Below are 12,699 nucleotides of genomic sequence, written 5' to 3'. Positions count from 1 at the left end.
ATTTGCGTTTTAAAAGTACTTTTAAAAACCCTATGTTTCACCAAAATGTTTTTAAATAGTCTTTGAATTTATTTTATGTGCAGCTCAAGTAATGTGTTCAGCAAGTGACAGTAAAAAAATTAAAAGAAAAAAAAAAAATTATTGTTTAAACCAAGCCAATTATACTGTTTTGTTTTCGAATATTTTTCAAAAAAACAGCAAGCGATTCGATATTTTAGGTCTTTAAAAAGCTGTAGCCTAAATTGTCTTTGAAAAGTCTTGTTTTTGAAATATTTTTCGTAATATTGTGTGACAACCCTGTAATATTCAATAGCATGAGCGCTAAGGAAATGCAATCTATAGCATCTCGTAACATTTTTGTTTCTTATCCTCTTCATCTGCATCGTCTAGTCACGCGGTTAGTAAATCGTAACTTAATGGTTCTACCTTAACTATTGTCTAGTAATAAACCGCAAATGGTTGTAATTGTAAAGGTAAAATAATATTTTCGCAATTCAGAAAACCCTAATTAATGCAGCGTTATTTGATTATAATTTATTGGTACTTTGGTATTCGTAAAAAAAGAAATTTGGTATTCGTAAAAAAAAGGTCTAAATAAAGACTCGAAAAACAAAAATGTGTTCTCGAACAGGGATACAACTTTGTTAGCTGGCGAAGATATTTTATAAAGTCGTCAAATCCTAGTAGACCTGCAGTTCATGTCTTTAACCAAAGTATCGTGTCCAATTGACCACTCTAACTGCCTGTCCTGTTTTAATAGTTATTGTCACATATTTAGCTAAACGTAACTATTACACAATCGTTTCTACCTTGCCCAACAATGACTGCCTTTAGGAAAATAATAACAAGACAACCGTAAAACACGTCAAAAAACTAAGGTGTGGCCAGCCAAGAAGCGTTGCACCCAGACTGATTAATTCTAATTTATACATTGCTCGTAAATTCCTGACAAAATTTCAACCCTTTTTGGGTGTTAATGTACCCCTGTAGCTGCTATTCAATCGCCAACCAGCCACTTCGTTACATTTCGCGACCTTTTCGACCTTTCCGGCACAAGGCTGTGGCCTAGCCGAACAAACGATTCACTCTAGCTTGTTATTAAACGCTCCATTTTCCATCGAACTGGGATCATGTTTCTGACGAGCAGCCGACAATTGGTCTGCTTAGTTGGCCGCTTTGATATAGGCCGTGGCTGTATTTTGAATCTACTGTAATTTCCGATTTTCGGTGTATGCACTGTTTCACAGTGCCTACTGAATCGCATATATATGTCACGTAACAATAAAACTCCAACGTTTAATAACCCGGGTAAAACATTGGGTCAGACATCATTTATTTTAATTCACCTACACTTCTTAAAAAATGTCTGATCCTGTGTTCTAATCGGGCTTTTAAACTTTGATTTTGATTGTTTATGTTCGTGTCAGAGGAACAGTGATCGACAAGCCGAAACCTGTTAAAGATACACCCTTTTATATATCAGAAACCTAAATATTGCTCTCGACATTCTAACAAAGTATGTTTACGTTTCCAGAGATCTGACTATAGACAAATCAATCCATTTGATTTTAAAAGATTTTCGATATTTATAGGTTTATCAACGGGCGATTGGTAAACGTGTTTCAAAAATACAACATAACAAGCGATTTCTCGCACAACGCATTGGGTGCTCAGAAGAAAACAAATATAAACTATCATAACCGACTCAATAGGTCCGCATTTCGATACTTGATTATTTGGACAAAATGTTTGGCGGAGAAAAATCACCACTTTTGTGAAAGAGCGGCCAATAAAAATATATATACACAACAGCAACACCGATAAAACTTTTGTTTACATGAATATTAAATAGTTGACTTAAGCAATAAACTAATGTTGCTAACTATTGCCGCCATCTTTTATAGGCGGAAATTTGTTATTATACTAACTCAGTGGTTTCCAACTAGATTGCCGTGGCACCCTGGGGTACCATTTGTAATAATACTCAAGGGTGACAAGAGTTTTCGGATATTTTTTTTTTAAATCTGATATTTGCTCTATTGATATTCCTCTTGAAACAACTCTTTGTGTGCGATTAGAGTATACCGTGCGAATAATAAACTAATATTTTCCAACATGCATGAAGTTGACTCTACTGTTGCAGTTCCGAAAACTCTAAGAGGGGTGCCGTAATCTGTTAAATAATTTTGGGGTTGTCGTAAGCCATCAGGGCTGGGAAACACTGTATTAACCAATAGGGTTCGATACTATCGAATTCGAACTGATACCCTATGCTAAGTAATAATAAAAGGGGCTATAGGGACTCGTCTGATACTCGGGTGTTATCGTTGTCGATTCGATACCAAATTATTTTACGTTGGGTTGCAATACTTTTTCCCAAATAATTATCTGACAACCGCAGTTCGAGATCATACAGTACTTATTGTGAAAAAATCATTGCCGAACTTTTTTGACATCCTTATACCAAGTTATGGATTAACATGTTTAGCTTTTAAATCATTAGCTTTTTAAAAACGAAATGCACTCAAAACGTTAATCGTTTTTCAATACACAACTTAAAATTGAAACAAATAAAAATGTTACACACAATGTACAGCCGACAAATATTTTTTTGACATGCTGTGGATTTAATTGTAAGCATCTGAGAAGCTAAATGTTTTGCTTAACAAATAAGAAAGGCGGTAAATATATAAAATTTAGTTGTACACTTTTAAACATTTTGGTTGGCATGTTTTTACTTTAAATCAACAGCTATTTGCAGATACAAAAACACGCTTCAATAGTACGTTTTTCAAGGCACAACTTAAAAATCGCCATAACGTGAAAAGCAGTTTAATAATTTGATCCAGATGAGCTTTGCAAACGAACTTGGTGACTATTAGATTTTGTACACATTTTCCTTATTTCCTTTGCTTCGCTGTTAGAAGGTGTACTTTGATACGTACATGTAGATGTTGACCATCTTGTGTTCCTTTTTGAGGGGCCTTAACCCGTTCGCGGCCTTTCGTTGATTATGGTCCGGCACCGTTTCCGTGACGTGGATTTGCAAAACGGTCTCCCAAGGACCAATAACGTCTCTGACCAGCGAGAGCATTGCTAAAAAAGGCAAAAAACAAAACATGTCTCGCTTGTGTATTTTTTTTTATTTCGGCAGTTTTTCCTTTGTTGTATAAACTGAAGCCAATGATTTTCTATAATATTTTAAAATGAAGTCTTTCGCTAAACAAGTACTTGACTTGAATTTAGGTCATGGTCGCAAAGTGTTACACCAAAATTTAAGTGTTTTAATGGAATAGGCCACATTTTAGTGAATTGGGTTCCGTTCGTCACATACTTTTTTAGACTTATTTTGAAATACTAATTGCGTGACTTGGATTCGGCAAATTGACTGGGACTTGACTTGGGCCACTAATAACTTGGACTTAGAATTGAATTGCTATTTTTATAAACTAGCTTCACTGAAAGTCATTTTGAAATGAGTTGTTTAGAACACTTTCCAGCGTGACCAATGCTTCCTTTGCATACAAAAAGAAGGCAAATCCCAGTTACAAATATACACATGTGAAGTGTTTTAACATGTTTTAGTGACCAAAACGGTATCTTAAAATATACCCTTCTTTTGTAACTGTCTTTTTAAGCGGGTCTTTACGGCCTCTTAAAATTTCTTAGCGGTCTAGCAAGCTGTACCTTATAAAAAAAACGCACATGCGTATGTCTATATCAATGCAGTAACGCCAAATTCCCATACCTCCTTGTCTACAATTTTACATAACTAAACTGCTGTCGGTTGTTCATCACACGAGGTTAGACTAAACACAGACGGTGACATATTTCATACGCGTTTGGTCAATTGAATTATAAAAGTATCCTTTGACATAATTTTAATGTCATTATAGCCAACAATTTTCTATTTCTTACCGAAGGTGGGATACTGGTGCATCATGAACTTTTCCTCTTCGTTCCCTTGGGTGATTTTTACGGAAAAATCGTGGGCCGCTCGTGACTGTAAAAAGAGCGAGTATATTATGAGCAGGGATAAAAACTGTTTAGATCAAATTGGTTTAGCACTCATTCCGACGTGTTTAGGTCTTATCCTGACGAATTCAGGCCCTACTTCAGTCATATATAGGTATTACTGCATAATTGGATTACTATGCCGTTGGTCCGAACTCCCAATACTGGTATTATTAGTGTTGTAATGACTTAAGTCAATGACTTGTCTTAAGGGCATTTACGTGACTCATTTCAAGTAAATTGATTTGACTTAAGTCATTTGGCAATGACACAAGTTGACTTGCTATAATAATGACTTGACATGGACAATTGATCACTTGGAATGGGACCTGAATTACTATTTTGCAAAATACTTTAATTTGACTTAAGTTACTTTTCAAATGCGTTGGTATGGTTTTAAGTCATTTCTCTACTTACAACACTGTACTGTAGATCAGTAATTCTTAAACTTTTTTAGTTTTGTACACCCCTCCAAATTTCATTCACCCTTCTCTATTTGGAAATTCTCACCTGTTCACTAAACAGGTTGAACACCCGGAATATACGCCCTGTTCGCAAGCTATCACATTTCTGACGGGTTCTGACGGTTCACCCTTTTTACCCCTTTTGGTTGGTTCACCCCTGCAAAAGTTTCATTCACCTGATTAAGAAACACTGTTGTTGATCATTGCGCTTAAGTTATTGTTACTTTACATGTCTTATTGTGCGTTCCCCAAATCCTTTGCCAGCCCGCGTACCTTTTTCAGTCTGATGAGCAGCTCCGGGTTGTGCAAGACCGGGACGGATGGCAGTGCCACATGAAGCTTAATGTAGCTCTTCACCTCTTGCGGACAGGGCTCTTCCTGGCAGAACGTCCGTAGGATGCACTTCACTAGTCTGTGCCTGCCAAAATACGCCTTGAATTGGCCGAAGCGCTATGGGCTTACTACGCAGTGGTAAAAGTTAGCCGGAACGTCGTTCCGGTAAAGGAAAAATATGAATGCGCTACAGAGAAATATTTCATTTGCATCTCGCATTTAGTATATATGTGCCAATCCCAATACACGTTTTTGTCTCGTTGCGAAGGGTGTTCAATCCTTTTAGGCTAAACTTTTAGCATTAGATCGAACGATCACGTTTCTTCGTAATGTATCTCTCAAAATGAGCGTTTTTCGAACTGTTCCGATATAAACATCATTCTATTTTCACCCCATTCTATTTTTTTTTTTCAAAGTTTTAGTTTCTTTGATATGCTTTATCTTGCCTCGCTTTAATGCTAATTTTGTTAGAATTTTTGTTTATATAAAACAGGGCATATTTAAATCATTATTTGGTATTTATTTGCTTTTTTTATTCAAGAAAAGAAAAATTCTAGTTTTGTCTAATTATGTGTTAGTCGGTTATTTTGTTGACAGATGCGGGGCTATTAGAGGAATAAGTGTTCTGTCCATTGATAACGGGTGACTTTTAGATGTACACTCCGTATTCGGTAATCACAATCCTCAGTTACCACAAAAGGCTGAAGCGACCCGGCCTTTTTTTATACAAGCAAAGGTAGATGTTACAAGATGCACTATATAACCGGACTGCGGAATTACCAGATCGCGAACCTTATACAAACCACGGCTGTGTAGTCGAAGCTGTACTCGATAAGACAGCAGATCATTCATCAAAATAAAATGGTTGAAATATTAAAATAAAATAGGTTGAAAAAACACCCACGTATTGTGACCTAATGAGTACACCCCTATAGGTTGATTGCTGGATATTTACCATATTTTAGTTACGTGGGCGGATGGATTCAGATGGATCCGGACTTGATTTTATTTTCTTGGCTTGAATTAGACTCGGAAGTCGCCAATTTCGTACAAATTCAGTTGAAGTAAATAGTAAAAAGCGTTTATGCCTTAGAGCTGACTGACATAAAACAACAAACGACATTGTGATATTAGGACGTGTTGCATTTGCTTTAAAACACTAAACGCGGTTTACGGCATTGATCAAACTAATGTGTCTAGACCAGTGTTTCTCGACGGTGGCCCTCGTCCAACTTTTTGAGCCATATACTGACGACTGACGTGTTTCTAGTAGTGCTGCGGAGTCAGACTCGACTTGACGGAGTCGGTTTGTGTTGCTGGAGTAGACTCGGGACTCCAGTAAGACTCGAAATTGATAAGGCCGCAAACTTTAAATTGTGAAGGTGGATAGCATATATGGTTTATTACTTTCTCACCATGTGTTGTGTGTTGGTGAGCTGTAGCCTATGGAACGTACCCTGTCCCTATGAGCGATTGCTGAATATCAACCTTATTTACCCACTAAATTGTATTCGTTGGATCACACAGCCGACTTTCTAGTTGATTTCAACCATAATAGTAATCAAGACTAGTTTGTTTTTCAATTTTTCCTTCTTATAGAAAACTGTTTAAAGATTCCAAGGGGCTGGCTTTGTAAACCACTATGTCAATTTACCATGAAAGTTTAGCCGTGACGAAAAACGCAGAACTTGGAACAAATATAATAAACCTATCTTCCATTTAAACAGCAGACACCAGCAACATGAAATAATTATAGTTACGTAAATTGGTTAAATACAGACTGTAGAGCAGCGTTTCTCAACCGGTGCGCCGTGGAAGGTTGCCAGGTGCGCCGCGAGAAAATCAGAGAAAAAATAATACAAAAAATCTGTATTATTTTTAGAATTTGCGACTGATAGTGGATTCCAGCAATAAGACCAAAATTAGGAACAACATCAACGTCGGAATATAACACAGTTCGGAATAAGATCGAAAGAGGGCCAACAGATAACAAACCCAAACCCCTATCGGACCAACAGTCCAGTGTCAAGACAGCGTCTACAAACGCCGCCGTTTAAAAAACATGGCTCTTATAAGGCGGTGGCGGCGCCTAATCGTCTTATACCAATTTCCTAGGGATCAAGATGTTATTTAGGCCACTTAGGTCTTACAAAAATGTATTGGGTTTTATTATGGCGTCGGTCAATTTTGGAATTCAAAGTTCAAAATTTAAATGACATATTCCAACATTTGAATAGTTTAAAATTGTCAATGCGGAATCAAATTGGAAACACTCGTCCACAGATAAAATTAAGGCTTTTCTTAAAACATAGGAGAGGGAAAGTTAAATTAGGCTGTTTGGAGATGATTCTTTAATCAAAAATGACCAATCAGATTTATTTTTTTTAATAAAGGACTATGTCTGTAATTAAACTCTAGTCACTATTTTCTGTGAATAAACACTGAGCAATAGGACTGGACTCGTAGCCCTTATAGTAGTCCCAATGTTTGATGTTGGCTCTTCGCTAACAAAGAAAGAGGAACTATTGCAACATGTATCTAGCGGGGCTTTTGTGGGTGATGAGATATATATGACACCCCTATGAGGAGATAGTTGAAAATCTACCTTAATTTAGTTGCGTGCATGGGTGAAATAAAGGCTGTAGAGTGGCAGCCGGACTCAGAATTTGACGAAATCGCACATTTGGCCGGAGTCGGACTCGGGAGTTGGAGTCGGGTTATTTTTAACCGACTCCGCAGGCTTCTTTATAGATAATAAAATTAGGAGCCTGATGTAATAAAAACTGCCAGCAAAAAACAAAATACCCAAACAAAGTTTGCAGTCGACTCGCTCGTCAGGTGCGCCGCCAGGTTTTGAAAGGTTTACAAGTGCGCCCTGGGGTGAAAAAGGTTGAGAAACACTGCTGTAGAGTCTGGGCCGGACTCGGCGAAATATCACATTTGGCCGTAATCGGACTCTGGTTATTTGTAACGTTGCCCTGGTTTATGTATTAAGCATTTTGAGAAACCTTGTTGTTGCCGTTGAAATCTCTTAAAAAACAAAAAATTTAAATCGTTTAATTCTCGTCTGTTTAGTGCCCATAAGCTTAGCAAGTTTTCGTCTGCATTAACGTAAGAAAATTCTCGATTTTCACTTACTGAAGGCAGCAGGTCTTACTATTAAGTTCTGTCCCCGGATCGTTAAGTTCGTATCAGTAGCTAAACATTATGCCGGGAAGGATTTCAATAGGAAGCAAGGTATACATTGTCCGCTTGAAAAGCTAGCCTCTACTCACTAAGCCGACCATACTGTGATATAACTTTATGCGGGTTAAGGATGGAGCAATGAAGAAATAACCAAGACACCGTTGCCTGCTGCATCCTTCGTACTACGACAGGTCTTTAGAACCGGTATTTGATCCTAATTTAAATGGTGCTTAATTATGTACATAATAATTTCAAGTTCGACTCTATCCCATACTCTTACACAACCAACCAAGCGATTCCTTGCAGTCCTTCAGTGCTACAACACCAAGGCAACCAGAACAATTCCGACGATGCAAAAAGTGTGTGCTCGCGTATACACGTACATTCGTATAACCTATAGTATCATGCCAAACACGTTCGTAAAACTTCTTATGTATTATCAAGCAACGGAACATAAAACGGTCCGCCGATCGTCTCCCCAACGGAGAGAAAAAAATCGGTGCAAGGGCGCCATCGCGCGACAAGCATGCGAAAGCGCAGAAAGACAAAATAAACGGGACTTTTAACGTGAGAAAGCAGAAAAGTGGACAAAATAAGGGTTCCGGGTGATTTTGTGACGTGCTGCGAGCCACCAGGGCCCGATGACGTCGTTATGACGTAACAAATACGAAGAGCGGCAACGAAAACTTAACATTTCTACTTCGTACACAAAAGGAAGTGTTAAAACAGAGTATGCTGAACTATTAGTTTATCTACAGTCTACACGTTATAAAAGTGACTTTCTATTACAATTGATGTGCGTTTTTTAGTGATACGACAAGATATGTTGAAAACCATGCTTTTGTGTAATTTAAACTTTACCCTAAAAGCAATCAAAATAGACTCGATATGGACTCGATCAAGTTAAGCTTCGTTTTCCTGAAATAAAGGGCTTCGGTGAGTAAATGAAAGGCGTGGCAGTATTGTCAGAAACAAAGCAATTTACAATAAAAATACAAGAAATATCCATTCGCAAAACGAACTTCATCCGATTGGATTAGATCGCCGACGACAATGTACAGAATTTAACTGACTCTAACGGCTGTACAAAAGAAAAACAACAAAATCAAACCATTATAAAACAGAACAAAAAGGTTGGTGAAAAACGCGCCATGAAATAGAAAAAAAACGCCAGCATTTTGATTGAAACTTTAAAAAACCGAAAGGAACTTATTTAAATTACAAAACAAAAAACAAAGGCGAACTAAAGTGTTGACGTAATTAAAAAGCCGATATTTCGGCGTTGAACATGATGCTGTTGGACCGAACGTAAAAACCGCGTCACTGCGGTGAACTTTAAAATGGAAAAGCGTTCGCGAAAAATGAAGGCCTGCGGAGATTGCCGAAACGATAACCGAGCGGGATAAAATGCGAAAATACACTAGACAAGGCGAGAATACTGAAAAGGGGCGGCACGTGCAAAACACAAAACACTGGGCGTAATTACAAACCAACGGGCATCTGTTAAGGTTCTATGTCGAGTTTTATGCTGCTTTTTTATTTTCGCGTTTCGTTTCGCCGCCGATTCCCTGACTGAAGCGCTTATCGGCTTATTTACAACAACAATATATTAACGACGAAAGCGCCAGCATTACGCGCTAGAACAGCTAAGGGTTACGCAGTGAAAACAGCAGTTTAAAAGTTGCGTTAAATGTGTTAGTTATAAACTATTTAACATTATTTCAGGGACGTTTTGTAAGTCGCAACGATTTCGTGAGAGGTTTCAAAGCTAAGGTTCTTGGTCAGTGTTCCCCATAGAGACTTTTAAACTGGGAAAATGTTCGTTTTATTTGGAAAAAGTATTTAAGATTGAGAGTCACTTTTCCAGTATTACCGAAAGAAATATTTTACTATTAAGTTGGTAATGCAAAACAAAAAAATTTACTGCGTTCCGGTGAACTCGCGCAATTTGTACAATTAGCAGTTTCCGCTGCTAAATTAATGCTTGAATTAAGCGATGTAGTTTCTCTGACAAATCGTTTCTAAAACTTGAGCTTTGTGGTTAAGCCAACCCCTTTGTTCTGGCGCGTAATGCCAACACACAAAGAGAGCAGAAATAAATAAAAAAACAAGAGAAGCTGAAAATTCGCCGCGACCTAGGGTGTACGCCGACAGCGCCACCGCGCGGGCCGCCTCGCGCGTCGCGTCTTTCCGCACGGTGTCGCCGCGAAGCGTCGCGGCTAAAAACTGCTGGAATTAGCAGAAAGGGCCGCGCGCGATCGTTTAAAAGCGGTACTGCGCTACGTAGATGTAAAGACGAGACACAAAACTGGTCCAGCGGCGCCGCCGGTACAGCTTCAAGGTCAAGTCGACCACGTAATCGCGCGGCCCTGTCATGGTCTTAGCGGTGTAGACGACGCCGATCTGTCGCTTGCGTTTTCGTCGCTTCTCGACACGGAAACTGCCGTCCACGTTGCCCTTGGTCAGCAGAAAGTAGTAGCGGTCTTTGGCCGAGCTCTGGATAAAGCTGAACCTGAAGATGGCCTTCCCGGCGTGCGCGCCGTTCGCCACTGTTATGTTGTGGTAGGAGACTTGCTTCGGCTTGCGAATGCACTCGCGTCGGTTGACCGCGTTCCGGCACAGGTTACGCACGCAGCGGTTTCTGCGCATGCGCGTTCGCCAAGGGGGTGCACGTGAGTGTGTGTGTGTGCGTTCGTGTATTGTTTTTTTGATTGTCCGGAGGAGTGTCAACGTGCCATGCAAAACAGGAAAAAGAAACAAGACAGGCCGTTAGAAATCGGGCCACGCAAACAGTGCGTTTAGACAATCACAACCTTTTTAAAAACACACTAAAACGCAAGCCGGAACAATTACGTTCCCATTTGTAGAACCACGGATTACTATTTGTTGAGTTACAGCTTGAATATTTACTTCCTGTTTAGGCCGAGAGTCGAAACATCTATATATTTGTCGGCAAGGTATTTAAACCTTACTCCCTTTATTTGATCAAGCAAAGCCTTCTTAATAATATCCATTAGAAACAGGTTGTGTTTAACTATGCATTCACCTTTATGCACTCCAAATGGAAAACTTAACACTCAGCACACTTAGTGCCAATACGAAAAGAGGCGCGTCATAACAAAACGCCAAACTTTATTCGTGTCGTTTTTACCTTTTCGCTATCCTGGCGTAGTTTTCCGGGCACTGAAGATTTTCGCACTTGAAGCCACCCCTGGTGTTAAAGCAAGTCTCGGCCTCGGTGCAGTTGTTCGACCCGCCCGGGGCACACTCGTTCAAGTCTGCGAGGTTCAATACAAGCACACGTTAAAATTGTAATACACACGCAGGTGGGTTAACATTGGCGCATAAAAAAAGTTAAAATTAAAATTGGTTAAAGTTGGTGCATAAAAAGCCATCGTTGACGGGCTATCATTTTCACGGTAAAAATGACAGAATTCAACGCGAAAAAAGCTTTAGTGGCTATCATCTTTTTTTAGAAGATTTTTTGTTTCAGCTCCTGATAAAAAACATTCAAGCATATGCTTTGCCACTATTGTATTTGCGCTTCTTTTTCAAAAAAAAAAAAAACAGTAGGCCTTAGTTCATAAAATTCCAACAGCGTGTTTGTTTTAGAAAAGTCGTGCATCACCGATCAATGGTCGCTTCCTAATTGGTGCAAAATTACGTCATTGTAACGGTTTTGGTGCTCGACATGTGCAGGTGGTGGTATGTTACGCGGCACAATTTCTAGCGTGTCGGATTCGTGACGCGTCAAAGCTGCGGCCAATTGAAGTTGTGTAAGAGCGACAGGCGTCAACACAAGGCACACGGCCCACACCGCGCGCTACAGCGACTTTATAGGGCGTGCCAATGCATGTAGTTTGTAATTGCGGCAAAGTCGCCAGGTCTATTGGTCGTGCCTTCTACACGGCTCCGGGAGATTCAAACAGCCACAAAGTGACTTCCTGATGTATGTCATGCTACGCCTCGCAGCACACTTTTCTACACCCAGACCTCCAGTTATTTATTGTTTTTGAGTCAGTCACACACGTCTGTGCGAGCATGTGGATATGTTAGAAATCATCATTCTTATCGCCTTTTACTCGCACTTGTGCTTCTACTTCGTGCACTTTAATTGCTTTCATTTCTACTTTGACTTGATAAAGCACGGTTGTGCGAATGCTTGTCGAGAATTTAATACAATTTTTTATATATAGTGCCACCTAATTACCCTATTCTGATGCAGTTAGCAGAGACCAAGGCCGTTCTTTTAAACTCGTTCAGGGGTTAGGAAAACGATACGGCTTAGGGCCACGCAACCTGCATGGAAGACACGTTTTAAATAATGTTGCTTGCACCTGTTTCCCCCTACAAGGCCAACTTGATACTTTACCAAAAGTCTAACTGGACTTTAACTATCCAAAGGCCCACTGGACTAAATCCTAATTTTACCCAAAGGTGAACTGGGCTTCTAATGGGTTTATCCAAAGGAAAACTGAACGTCTTAGTTTTTGCTCAAGTCGTACTGTAGCTAATCTGTGTTAAACCCGAAGGCCCACCGGATTTTTGATTAAAAATCAGACGTTCAAAAAATATCGAAAATCTTTAGGTCCAACCAAAAAGGGCCGCCACATATATAGCAAGAAAAAAAGTCAAACTCCTATCACTATCTTGACCGCACGCTTGCTCTTATTCCAACATTAAAATTACCCCAGCCGGGTCA

General features: G+C 39.4%; 1 protein-coding gene across 1 annotated transcript in view; it reads right to left on the bottom strand.

Moving 5' to 3' along the window:
- Positions 1-9,408: 9,408 nt before the first annotated feature.
- LOC146157303 (uncharacterized) overlaps positions 9,409-12,699 on the bottom strand; it is a 61,914-nt gene continuing 58,623 nt past the window's right edge. The window contains exons 21-22 of the mRNA XM_083387449.1: positions 11,149-11,275; positions 9,409-10,638 (exon numbers count right to left, since the gene is read on the bottom strand). Of these exons, the coding sequence (XP_083243575.1) occupies positions 10,260-10,638; positions 11,149-11,275 (506 nt within the window). The 3' untranslated portion in view covers positions 9,409-10,259. The remainder of the gene's footprint in view (positions 10,639-11,148; positions 11,276-12,699) is intronic.

This window comes from Ascidiella aspersa, chromosome 4 (genome assembly GCF_963924565.1).
Source record: "Ascidiella aspersa chromosome 4, kaAscAspe10.2, whole genome shotgun sequence".
Taxonomy (NCBI): Eukaryota; Metazoa; Chordata; class Ascidiacea; order Phlebobranchia; family Ascidiidae; genus Ascidiella; species Ascidiella aspersa.
Note: the sequence above shows the minus strand (reverse complement) of the source record. Positions and strands in the feature narration are given on the sequence as shown.